At 42.8% G+C, this 13,749-nt stretch overlaps 1 protein-coding gene across 1 annotated transcript; it reads right to left on the bottom strand.

Moving 5' to 3' along the window:
* Positions 1-7,569: 7,569 nt before the first annotated feature.
* Positions 7,570-7,980, bottom strand: H3-4 (H3.4 histone, cluster member; the record flags this gene model as incomplete). Its single annotated transcript, XM_082652182.1, has 1 exon — positions 7,570-7,980. One exon carries the CDS (start codon positions 7,978-7,980, stop codon positions 7,570-7,572), a length of 411 nt encoding a protein of 136 aa, XP_082508308.1.
* Between the last annotated feature and the right edge of the window lie 5,769 nt (positions 7,981-13,749).

The raw sequence follows: 13,749 nt of genomic DNA, 5'->3' as shown, positions 1-13,749 counted from the left end.
CTAATGACAGATAAAGGTTGTTTATGCAGACTCATCTCAGTCCCATCTCAGGTGGTGAGTCCCTCTCCTTTTTTTGGTATAAGAGAGGGGGCACCTTTACGCATGGAAATTTTCTTTAAAAATGGGAAACTTCTGCCCTGCTTATAGGCAGAGAGAGGGAGGACAGAGAGCTCCTCCTGTATCTGTTGTTTCTCAATTGCCTCCAGCTCAAAATCAATATGCCAAAGGGGCATATTTTGGGGTGGCACGTCCCAATCCCCTTCAGCCTCCTGGGGATTTCACTGTAATGCGTCCTCTCTCAGGAGGCCAGTTCATGGCCTCTACCATCTGGAACATTGCCAACTGCCAGGATGGGGGTCACCAGCTCTCAAAGCCAGTTATTCCAGAAAATGCCAGTAGGTCACCCTCTGGCTTCGCAAAGCCCTTAATTATTTTGAGCCACTGGGACCCGAGACACAGGGCTCCTTAGCGATGGCTGGCAGCATCTGTTGGGGCCTCAGCTACCTTAGGAAGTGGTGGCAACCCAGTGGACATCCCAGCCAGGCAGCCTGAGAACACGGAGGACACCCCTGTTGTGTTTATGGGCTCACTGCAACAGCGAACTCCCAGTAGAGGAGCTGTGCAGGGTCTCCCGGGAGAAAGGAAAAGACAGCAAGATGATACACGAACCTTCAGTCCATGATGGTCCAAAGTTGTTTTTATTAGACAACTAATGGATTTTCCTGTTTAGGGATCTGGTGTTACCCACTTCTGGAGGCTCTTCTTCACAGCCAGAGCCACTGTGCCCCTCTGTTCAGTTTGCACTCTCTGTACCTGGTAAGTGATGAATATGAGCCAGGGCTCCTTCCTCTGCTTTGTTCCAGTTTCTACCTGCATTCCTTCTCAAGGACCAGGCAGGTGGGCAATCAGAGAGGTCCTGGTGGGGTCAATTAGACAGGCAACCCATATGTCCTCATAAGGCGGGGGGCAGGCAGGGGGCGACCCATTGGAAAAACTCTGTTCTGCCTGAATTGCAGTTCCCAGCTCGTGGGTGCAGCTCCTGTGGAGAGGGAAGGGGAGCTGCCCATAACGTTCTGTGGGGGGAGATGCTATTTAAGGTATAAACTTGTAACCAGTAGATAAATAAGTTCTAGAGATCTAATGCACTGTTTAGTGATTATGGTCAACAATTCTGTATTATAAATTTAAAGTTGCTAAGAGATTAGGTCTTTTTTTTTTTTTTAAGATTTTTTTGTATTTTTGTTTTTATTTTTTGGCTACGCCGCACGGCATGTGCGATCTTAGTTCCCCCACCAGGGATTGAACTTACGCCCCCTGCATTGGAAGTGTGAAGTCTTAACCACTGGACTGCCAGGGAAGTCCCAAGAGATTAGGTCTTCATTGTTCCTTCCACAAATAAGAACTGCTAATTATGTGATGTGATAGAGGTGTTAACTAGTGCTACGGCAGTAATTATATTGCAATATATAAATGTATCAAATCTACACCTTACACTTATGCACTGTTATACGCCAATTATATCTCAATAAAAATAAATTTAGAAGAAGGTTCTATAAAGTCTCTGAAGTAAAAAGGAAGTAACAGTTCTTGATACTGGGCGGCATGTAACTCAGGAGGAGGAGAACCTCAGATTTTGGCCCCAAACTTGGTTTGAAGGAGGGCTTCATGATGTAAATCAGGCCTGTTATTCTGTGACCTCAAGGCACAAGTCTTCTGCAGGTGCCATGGAGGAGAAGTGGTCTGTGAAAGCTCAGGAAGACCTGTTGGCTGAGTAACCACTGGTGACAGTAAGGGGAAAGCTGATTCTTATTTTAAGTAACTTCATGGTGTTGTCTGTTAGACATAAAACAGGAAAAGGAACATCTGATAAAGCAGACATTGGCCTTTTGTTTAAAAATGTACCCGGATCGGTTTTATTCAGGTAAAGAGTTCTGTAATTTTGAATGATACTTACCTTGTAAAAGTAGAAATAAGACATGTTTCAGAATTTACATTGCTGATGTGACTTAAATATTTTATTTATTTTCAGAAAGGAAACCATAGAAATCGTATAAAACTTAAGAATTCCAACAGGTTTATAGTGAAATTTGAGTCTCCTTCAATTGGGGGTTTTCTCAGTTCCTAGTTTCCCTTTTAAGATTGAATTCCTTGTATATTCTTCAAGAGGTACATATTCAATCATCTAATTATTATTTTTATCTGAATGATGACATATTACGCATGCTGTTCTACAACTTGCCTTTTGTTAAACCTGACAGTTTATCAAGACATGTAAGAACTATCTGATTCTTCTTAATGACTTCACAGTTTTCCCTTTTGAAGCTATTAAGATTGTTTCCAATTAGTTTATCATGAAGGTGATATATTTCTCATCCCAATAACCTGGGGCGTCCAAATAGAGCATGAACGTCTGGGGCTGATGCAGCATTTTTACAAATACTTCTTGAATATCCCACATCACGCTGGTATAAGGGCAACAGGCAGAGAACTGATGTAAAAGGGAAAATACAAATTAAAAATAAGAGGCTTAATTCTGCCTGTTGAAATTAAGGGGACACTTTCCCCCCATTCCCATCTCCCTTTTGTTTCCTAATTTCTCCCTCTGTCCTTTTCAAATGTACATAAATCTTTTCGGTGGCTGACCTTGTCAGTCTCACATCTCAGGAATGTTTCCCCAAGCACCTGGAAGCCATCTCTGAAACGTAATTGTAGAGGAGGAAAAAACTTTTCCTCTACCCTCTTAGATTCAGTACCTGCAAACATGACAAAAGACAGATTAACAGGGGAAAAGGCATACAAATTCTACTGATGTTAATACTTTTATATGCTTGAGGGCACTCACAGAAAAGTGAAAAACAAGAAGTGGTTAGAGTCAGAAGCTTATATACCATTTTACCAAAAGGTGTTACATTGTGAGAAGGTGAGTAGGAAATGTATGGCAGGTAAGTGTTGTCTAATGAGGTTTGTCTGTGCACTCATCTTGGTGCAACTTTCCATCTTCTTCATGCCCATAAAACTCCCCCAGGGAGGGGCTTTATGGTAGTCCTAACTTCTCAGAAGTTTCTGCTTTTAGTTAGATAAGGGAAGCTCTGAGAAGGTGTCTTTCTGCATCTATTGATTCTCAATTACCATCAACTCAAAATAATCCACGTGCCAAAGTGGCATATTTTGGGGTGGCATATTCTGATCCTCTTCATAATCACATCTCCCCACTTCCCCAGAGGAAATGAGCTTAACTTCAGCTATCACTTGGCTCCAAATTGCAAAATGTGCCTAAACTATTGAATGGGTTGCGTGTACTCAGCTCTGTAAAAGAACGAGACTTCTTTCTGTCTTTGTAGTCTCTTAGGTTGCCGGTGATGTACATCACGTTCTGGTTTTGTGCTTACTGAAGAATAAACTATTTTCTTTCTCTTCTCACTTTAAATTTGTTTTTAGTTATATTTCTCCAACAAGTGCAGGTGTGCATGTGGTCAGAGCGGACTCCTAGCACCACCACTGCCCTTCCTTTCATGGGGCCCTCTAGGCACTGGCCACCAGGGCTCGCTGTACTCAAGTTAGAATGCATTTTAAATACTTTATCTTATGTAATTGTGAATCATGAGAGTAAACCAATCCAGTCACCGTATGTCACAATAAGGACAGTGTTATATTTCTTAGGACTCTTGGTTGCAAAGGACAAACCTCAATTTGAACTGGGTTAAAAGTGTGGTACATTTATCAAAGGATATCAGGGCTCTCAGCAAGCAGGCCCCCCGGGAACAATGAGATCATAGTCCCTAGCACCAGCCTTCTCTGCCTTTCATCTCCCATCTCTGCTATTTCAGTGCCTGCTGTTTTATTCTGATTTTTTCCACATGACAATAAAAGCTGTGACCAACAGCTCCAGAGTCTCATGATTTTTCAGCTCTGTCCACTAGAGCGAGAGTGAAAAAAAAATCTCTTTTGTCCCCAAAGCCAAAAATCCACCACTGGGTGGGAGGGAGGGAAATAACTAATACTAACACTAATTTTAATTGTAATTATTAAAATTTATTAGCCAGCTCAGGCTATGTAACAAATACCCCAGACAGGGCAGCTCAAACAACAGACATTTATTGTCTCCCTGTCTTGGAGGCTGGAGGTCTGAGATGCAAGTGTCAGCAGCCCTGGTTTCTCCTGAGGTCTCCTCTCTCCTTGGCATGTAGACAGTAGTTGCTATGGAAAAACACACTTCTGTGTGTTTCCTTTACTCACAATTCTCTAGTTCACCTCTGACACTTCTGATCACTAAATGTTTGTGTGTGTGTGTGTGTGTGTGTGTTGGAAGGGGTGTTTCCGCACACCACCAAGCAATCCTCGACACCAGCTAGTGTCCTACAATTCAACTCAATTCTGATGCTATCCACCTGGAGATAGTATCAGACCCCCCCCCCCACAGGTTAAGGGCTTAGTCCTACAAGACTCCTCCCCCTTCAGATGCCAATCAAAAGTCCAAGTTGTCACCTGTACTTCTGACCAACCGATGGAAATTCCCATGACCCCTCCTTGGGTTCAATTAATTTGTTAGAGTTGCTCACAGAACTCAGGAAATCCGTTTACTCACTAGATTATTGGTTTATTATAAAAGATATTAGAGGATACAAATCAACAGCCAGATAAAGAGATACATAGAGTGAGGTCCTGAATGCAGGAGCTTCTGTTCCCACGGAGTTGTGGTGCACCACCCTTCCGGCACGTGTATGAGTTCTTGTTAACCAACCTAGAAAATCTCCAGTAGTACTACAGGGATTATCATGGAGCCTTCATTACATAGGCACAGTTGACTGCATCACTGGCTATCGGTGGTCGAACTCAACCTCCAGCTGCTGTAGCCTTCCTGGAGGTCAAGGGTGGGAATGAAGGTTCCAAACCTCTAATCACAGGGTTGGTTCCCCTGTGAACCAGCCCTTATCCTTTCCAAAATCACCTCATTAACATAAACTCTGTTGTGATTGAAAGGGGCTTGCTATGAGTAACAAAAGACACCATTATCACTCTAATTACTTAAGAAGTTCCAAAGGTTTTAGGATTTCTGTACTAGGAATGGGGAGGAAGACCAAATATATATTTCTAATTGTAAATCACAATATTACAACTGTCTTCTCCCTGTGTCATCACACGACCCTCTGTATGTCATAATCTCCTCTTCTTTTAAGTGTGCCAGTCACGTGAGATTAGGGCCCAGACCACCCTAGTGACTTCCTTTTAACTTGCTGACCTGAAACACATAAACTGGTTTTCTTCAGCAAAGATGGGTTTATTCTGGATCAGCAGAGAATTGCAATCCTGGGTCTGCAACTGTGGTGAGCCTTGTGCAAGACGCCCACAAGGTAAGGGAAAGAGAATGAATGCTTTTATAGAGAAAAGGAAGTTGGAAGGGTTATAGTTAAAAAAAAAAAAGAAAGAAAGAAAAAAGAGTCCATGTCTTTCCATTGCCTGAGTCCTTGCAGGGAAAGAAGAGGAGTCTTTCTTTTTCCTGCTGGGCTCTGCTACCATCTCAGGGCATGACAGCTCCCTGTTCTGGTCTCCTAACTCTATTTAATTGAGGTTTCGGTTTATTAATTTTTTACTTTACTCCCTTTTGATCAAGATCTTTCTCTGAAAACACTGCTGATCAAGAGTCAGGTTTTTTAGTTTCAGTGACTTTTTGTCTCAATGTCAGGAAGGACCATTCCTGGGTCCTTTCTTTCACATTGGAAAGAAAGTGCACAGATTGGAAACCTATTAAGGTCACATTTGAGTAAAAAGGAGGGGTAGGAGGGAGATCTCTCAGGAACTTTTAATCTGAAATCCATATGTTACCAAGATCATAGATATTGGAGATAATCTGCAGTATGTCACCACCAAAGGCTTGGTGACCAACTTCCAACAGGCCTGGTCTGGATATCCTGGAAAAGCTTCAATTCCACACGTCATTCCAGGAAATCTTTACTTTCGGGTCACCAGGTGATGTGCAGATCCAGTCAGGATTTGGTGCTTTCTTTAGGTGTATCATATGAATTCAAGAGTCTATTCCTTGCAAGATAAAGACTTCATAAAGCACAAAAAAGGCACAGAGTTCAGGCCTGGGTTTATTTAAAAGGAGTCTAGTATTGAAGGTTAGAACTGACTTCAGAACCAGAACATAGCTGTCCCTGGACACTCTTGGCTTTTAGATGGCCCTTCAAAGACTTGTCACCCATTAACTTACATATACTCTAAAACTTAAAAGATACTAGTTTCAATCTTCAAAAGTTTCGTGTGCACTGGGCTTCCCTGGTGGCGCAGTGGTTAAGAATCCACCTGCCAATGCAGGGGACACTGGTGCAAGCCCTGGTCCAGGAAGATCCCACAGTGCCGCGGAGCAACTAAGCCTATGTCCCACAACTACTGAGCCTGTGCTCTAGAGCCCGTGCACTACAACTACTGAGCCCGCGTGCCTAGAGCCCGTGCTCCACAACAAGAGAAGCCACCACAATAAATGAGAAGCCCATGCACTGCAATGAAGAGCAGCCCCTGTTCGCTGCAACTACAGAAGGCCTGCGTGCAGCAACGAAGACCCAACACAGCCAAAAATAATAAATAAAATAATTTATTTAAAAAAATTTTTTTAAATAAAAAGTTTTGTGTGCACTATTTTAATTGATGAAAATTTTGAATATTAAGTCTACTGGATAACAAACTGGGCTCAAAGAAACTTCAGAAACCCACTCTTGCATACTGACAACATTGAGCTATCACTAAAGCACACTGCATGTTAACTGCTTCTACATACAGACTTCCTTCACTCAGCTGTAAGCATCCTGAAAGTGCAGACCAAACAGGGACACAGTAGGGAATGGATTTTGTCCCCTTTGTATGACTAGTGACCTGACAGTGCTTCGCTTTTATCAACTTAATAAAGCCTCAATAAAAGCTTCCAAGCAGCACCAACGTAGGAAAAAAGCAATCTTTACACACTTTTCCTCAAACCCATGCTCAGGTTGTCTCCAAACAGCTCAACTATTGGGAGCATGGTGAACCTCTGTGGTTGTAGGGTTTCTCAGCAAGTTTAGACTGTTCTATGGGGTTGGAAAACTTGTTACCAGGTGCACACAAAATGATCAGCTATTGTTCTGAAGGTTAACTTGCAAAGGAAAATCTCTTCGTCTTCAAACACTAGGAACTAACCAGTGATTTCATATCAATAAACCCCAATAAGGGGCTTCCCTGGTGGCACAGTGGTTGAGAGCCGATGCAGGGGACATGGGTTCGTGACCCGGTCTGGGAAGATCCCACATGCCGCGGAGCGGCTAGGCCCGTGAGCCATGGCCGCTGAGCCTGCGCATCCGGAGCCTGTGCTCCGCAACGGGAGAGGCCGCAACAGTGAGAGGCCCGCGTACCGCAAAACAAAAACAAAAAGCAAAAACAAAACCCAGTAAGGGACTACGCTGACACACAGCTAGCTAGGCCTCTGGTTTATTGGTGAGAAAAGGCACCCGCTACTTGGTTTGCGCACAGTGCCCTTTGTGAGCAGGTAGTGGCTCTTAAAATAGCTTTTGGGGTGAGATCAACGGCTGCTTGCGCAGTTTAGGCACATTTTCCGTGGATATGGCGTGCCAGCTGAATATCCTTGGGCATAATAGTGACACGGTTGGCATGGATGGCACATAGGTTGGTGTCTTCAAAAAGACCCACCAGGTATGCCTCACAGACTTCCTGCAGTGCCCTTACAGCCGAGCTCTGGAAACGCAGGTCCATCTTAAAGTCCTGCGCAATCTCCCGGACCAGGCGCTGGAAGGGTAACTTACCAATCAGAAGTTCTGGGGACTTCCAGTAGTGACGAATCTCGCGCAGTGCTATAGTGCCCGGCCAGCACCTGTGCGGCTTCTTCACGCGCCCCGTGGCTGGCGCGCTCTTCCGAGCTACTTTGGTAGCCAGTTGTTTGCGAGGTGCTTTGCCGCCAATGGGCTTCCGCGCCGTCTGCTTTGTTCGTGCCATTTCTCTGCTATCCCGAGAACCCAAGGGGCTGTTACAGCCCCCTCAGTTGCTCCCTGACGCGTAAGTGGCAAGCCTGACTGCCTCTTTTTTTTTTTTTTTGCGGTACGCGGGCCTCTCACTGCTGTGGCCTCTCCCGTTGCGGAGCACAGACTCCGGACGCGCAGGCTCAGCAGCCATGGCGCACGGGCCCAGCCACTGCGCGGCACGTCGGATCCTCCCGGACCGGGGCACGATCCGCGGACCCCTGCATCCGCAGCCGGACTCTCAACCACTGCGCCACCAGGGAAGCCCGAGCCTGCCTGCTTTTATATAGGCTGCCGCCTTCCCATTGGCCAGGTGTCGGGCAGCGTGATGACAGGCTAAGCTCTGATTGGTCCGTGAGGCATTCTGCTTAGACGCCTGCCCCTTGTTTTTGCTTTGCATGGGCTTGACCCCACAGTCAGGTTGGCGTCCTGGAGCACGCCAGTCAGCTTGCAGGCTGAGCTGGTCTGGGTTGGGGTGGGTGTCGGGTCTGGGTTCTGGTTGGCGTCATCGTGGGTGTTGCATCTCCGTGCACAGCTCCCTTGTTTTTCCTCAGCACTCTCCTCCTCCTCTATGGGCCAAGGAGGGAAGAAACTTCTAGAAGCTTGCACTCCACATTTGGCCTGATAACAAGGACCCCAAGAGAAGATGACACTCAGTATGGGCGGATGGGGTCCACCCTGCTCCCTCACATCATCACCTACCTTGGAGCATCCATAGAATGCATGAAGCATGAAAGTTCCTCTGAAGCACCCATTCTCCAATTTAAAAACTCTCCCAGCCAAGTTCCTTATAATGGGGTCTCCATTGTGTCTATATCCATTTTATGAGGTTCAGCTTGAGGTTATCTCCACTGTAGTGAACCCCCACTGCCTCAATGGTAAGAAAGAATTCTGTCACATCTTAAATACCCTTCCTAATGAGCCTTTGTAACTTTTTTTTTTTAGGAGTTTTCACTTTTGTTTAGTTTTAATAGATGGCAAGAATTTTAATCTTTTTTTTTTCTTCTTTTTTTGGTTCTATGAACCACTCTGGTAGTTTGATAAAGCTCATAATATTTAAAAATATTTTTAATGCATAAAGTAAAATGCTTCAGAATGTTTTTAAATGCATAAAATAAATTGCAAAGAATCAATTATATTGAAATAAGTTATCAAAATATATACAAATTATCAAAATATATATAAATTTGTCAGATAGTTATAAATGTACACTTTTATCAGTGCATTAAATAACAACTTCTAATTGGGGAAGACTTGTAACTGCTGTCATTTGAGAGTGGTTATGGGCGTTAAGGATATTTAGAGATCTCTTTCATGGCTGTACTGTGATATGATTCCATACCCTATCCTCAATTTAGCATACCAATTATACTTCTTTTTAAGCTTTTTTAAGTGATTTCCTAGAGTTTGAAATATAGATTTATAACCAATCTCAGTTCACTTTCAAATGACACTATTTCATTTCATGGGTAGTGCAGGTAACTTAGAAACAGGAATAATAGAGTATTAACATTTCCTCCCTTCCATCCCTTATAACATTGCTGTCATTATCATCCAATATATTATTGCTGTTACTATTTGAACAGTTATCAGTTATTAAGAATAGAGAAATAAAGGATTTTATTTTTCCCTCACTTATTCCTTCTCTAATACTCTTCCTTTCTTTATGCAGATCTGTGTTTCTGACCTTCATCATATTCCTTCTCTTTGAAGAACTCCTTTTACCATTTCTTGCAAAGCAGGTCTACTGGTGAAATTCCATCCATTATTGTTTGTCTGAGAAAGTCTACTTCTCCTTCACTTTTGAAGAATAACTTTGCTGGACACAGAATTCTAGGTTGGTGACTTTTTTATATCATCATTTTACATATTTCATGCCACAATTTTTGCTTTCATAATTTCTGATGAGAAGTCTTATCCTGTTTCTCTGTAGTTAAAGTGTTTTCTCCCTCTCTGGTTCTTTAAAGATATTTTCATATTTTATTTTCTGTAGTTGAATATGATGTGCCTTGGTATAGTTTTTTTGCGATTTATCCTGTTTGGTGTTCTTTGAACCTCCTGGATGTGTGGTTTAGTCTCCATCATTAATTTTGGAAAATTCTCAGCCATTATTCACATATTTCTTCTATCCCTCCTCTCTTCTCCTTCTGCTATTCTAATTACATGTATGCCACACCTTTTGTAATTATCCCACAGTCCTTGAATATTCTGTTTTCTATTTATTGTTACTATTTTTTTTTCATTTTAGATGTCAGTTTGGGAGGTTTCTATTGACATTTCTTCAAGCTCACTGATTCTTTCCTAGATCATAGACAGTTGACTGATGAGCTCATCAAAGGCAGTCTTCATTTGTTAGTGTTTTCAATTTCTAACATTTCCTTTTGATTCTTTCTTAGCATTTTCATCTCTCTACCTACATTGTCTGTCTGTTCTTGTATGCTGTCCACTTTATCCATTAGAGCCCTTAACATCTTAATCACGGTTTTAAAATTCTGGTCTGATAGGTAATTCCAACACCTGTGTCATATCTGAGTCTGGTTCTATGCTTCTTTATGAATTTGGACTATGTCTTTTTTTGCCTTCTGAAATGGCTAGTATTTTTGGTTGAAAGCTGGACATGATGTACTGGGTAATATGAACTATGGCTAATTGGCTTTGAGTGTGAGGATTTATGTTATTCTGGATTGGAGCTGGTCTGGACTAGAGTTGGGCTGTGTTTAGTGTTGATTTTAACTCAAGGCACCAGAAGCTTTAAATTCTCCTGAGGTCCTTATTTTTGTCTGTCCTGTTGTCTTTGAGCCTCTCTAAGAACTCTGTCTCAGATACAGTCTGCCTCTTACAGCTCTCTCAAACCTGATGTGCTCTTATTATACTAGAGCCCTGTTAGGGTGGTGGTAGGCTGTGAGCAGGGGGAGTGTGCCATAATGCTGTGATTAAATCTCAATCTCTTGGTGATCTTGTGTCCCTGGGATATGACCTTCACAGGTGTTTCTTAGCTGTTTTGCCTTCTTTAGGTGAGACAGGAGGGTGAGAGGGGCTGGAGTGAGAGAAATGCCCTTCCCTGGTGGGATAAAGCTCTGCTTGTCTTCCCCTGTTGTGGAGAACATTCTGAGTATATTTCACAATGGTTGCTTTTCTCCTCCCTTGGCCAGAACCAGGAGGGGAGTTTTCTCCTATTTTCACAAAGAGAAATGGGTGGGGTCCCTGAAAGTAAGGCCAATGAAAGTGTGTGTGATCTTATGATTTATTGTAAAAAGTATATATTTGGTCTTTGTTCCTGTTTCTGACACAGAGCTCCTAAAACACCTAGAATTTCCTGTGATAAGAGCAATAAAAGTGTCTTTTGTTATCTTTATGAGTGATTTTGGGAAGCCCCTAAGGATGGGGGCTGGTTGTCAGGGCAACAACCATGTGATTAGAGGGTCCCACTCCCCCCACCTCCAGGGAGGGGAGAGGGGCTGGAGGTTGAAACAGTGGCCAGTGGACTATGGTTTAATCAGTCACGCCTAGTACTGAAGCCTCCGTAAAAACCCAAAAGGACAGTTCCAAGAGCTTCAGGGTTGGGGAACATGTGGAGATTTGGGGAGAGCGGTGCACTAGGAGAGGGCGTGGAAACTTTGCACCCCTTCCCTCATGCCTTGCCATCTGGCTGTCCCTGAGTTTTACTCTTTCATAATAAACTGTTAATCTAGTTAAGTAAAATGTTCCTGTGAGCTCTGTCAGCTGCTCTAGCAATTAATTGAACCTGAGGAGGGGGTCAGGGAAGCCTCTGATCTATAACCAGTCAGTCAGAAGCACAGGTGACATACTGAGGTTGTGATTGGTGTCTGAAGAGGGGGAAGTCTTTTTTAAGAGAGACGAATTCTCTTCTGAGTACGTTCCTGCCTGGTGCGTTAGTAATAGGTGCTCGACCATCACTTCCAGAAAGGTGCAGACAGCATGCACCTGCTCCTGCCCAGTGAGCTGGCCAAGTACACTGTGCCTGAGGGCACCAAGTACACCAGCTCCAAGCAAGCGTCAGAACCAATGGCTCTCTTCAGAGCTCCCTCCACTGTCAGGAGAAGAGCTGTGCCGCCCATCAGCTTTCACTCCAGTTTCCAGCAGGAAACATATCAACATAGGTGGATTCAGAAAACAAGTTTTAAATTGCTTATTAATTCCTTCTCCATTATGGGTTGAATTGTGTCCTCCCAAATTCATATGTTAGAGACCTAACCGTCAGTACCTCAGAATGTGACTGTACTTGGAGACAGGGTCTTTAACAGATGTGAGTAAGGTAAAATGAGGTCATTAAGGTGGGCCCTGATTTAATATAACTGTTGTCCTTATTTAAAGGAGAAACTTGGACAGCTAGACATGCACAGAGGGAAGACAGTGTGAGGAGAGACAGGGAGGAGATGGCTGTCTATGAAGGAGAGAGGCCTGAAACAAATACTTTTCTTATGGCCCTGGGACAAACTGACCCTGCAGTCACTTTGATTTTGAACTTTTGGCCTCTAGAGCTGTGGGACAATAAGTTTCTATTGCTTAAGCACCCAGTATGTGGGATTCATTATACAACCCTAGAAAACTAATACACTCCTTGATAGATTTCTACTTTAATGTGTCTCCTTTCTTATATATCGCCTATGGCCATCCTGGTGGATTCACCCTTTATCCCCAAAGGGATGTAAAATGACCTCATCCAACACACTAGCCAACACCATTTATGCAGTTTCCAATTGCAATTTGTCATTTTTTAATGCATTGGAATCAGTTTGCTAATATTTAAAGTATAATTTCTGTTTCCTTATTTATAAGTGACTACAGTCTGTAATTTTTTTTCCTCTTTGGTGAGTCATCTTTATTCATTTTAATAGCAACATTATATTTTCTTCAGAAGGCAAAAAAAAAAAGGTTTTTTTTCATCCTTTATTTTGGGAGAATTTGTTTATCAGTAGAATTTTATATTTCTTAATAGTTTAGCAGTAATTTTCCTGGAGGCCTGGCATTTCTTCAATACTTCAGGCCTTAAAAATCTCTAACTCATTTAAAATAACAATTTAGTTATGAAAAGTTTTATTACATATATATGTCATATAAAAGTTTTATTATAATCTGTATCTCAATCCAATTAAAGAATTTTCTTTTAAGAGAGATACTTAGAAAAAAATGATAGAATACAGCATTAGCCTAGATTAGAAATGAACAGTTTAATACAGTCCCTAGGATTTTAAGTATAAGAAAACATCCAGATTGAAAAGGAAGAAATAAAACCATCTCTATTTGCAAATCACATGATCTTGTATATAGAATATTCTTATACTTTTCTTTTTTTTTTTTTTTTGGTACGCGGGCCTCTCACTGTTGTGGCCTCTCCCGTTGCGGAGCACATGCTCCGGACGCGCAGGCTCAGCGGCCATGGCCCACGGGCCTAGCCACTCTGCGGCATGTGGGATCTTCCCGGACTGGGGCACGAACCCGTGTCCCCTGCATCGGCAGGTGGACTCTCAACCACTTGTGCCACCAGGGAAGCCCTGTTATTTCTTTTTTTACCAGTAATGATTATGAACTTTTTTCATCTATCAACTGAGTCATATTTATAGATTTCCCCATGTTGAAAAGTCCCTGCCTTCCTGTGAGTAACCCAGCTTCATTCTGATGGCAAGAGTTCCACACAGGGGCGCTAGGGGCGCTATTTGAAGGGCCTCTGGAAGTATCTGTGTTCTGATTGGCTGACATGCCTAGCTGTTTTATCCAATTAGAG

The sequence above is a fragment of the Grampus griseus genome (genome assembly GCF_964374135.1).
Source record: "Grampus griseus genome assembly, chromosome: 3".
NCBI classification, from domain to species: domain Eukaryota; kingdom Metazoa; phylum Chordata; class Mammalia; order Artiodactyla; family Delphinidae; genus Grampus; species Grampus griseus.
The sequence above is the reverse complement of the archived record's forward strand: the minus strand, read 5'-3'. Positions and strand labels throughout refer to the sequence as shown.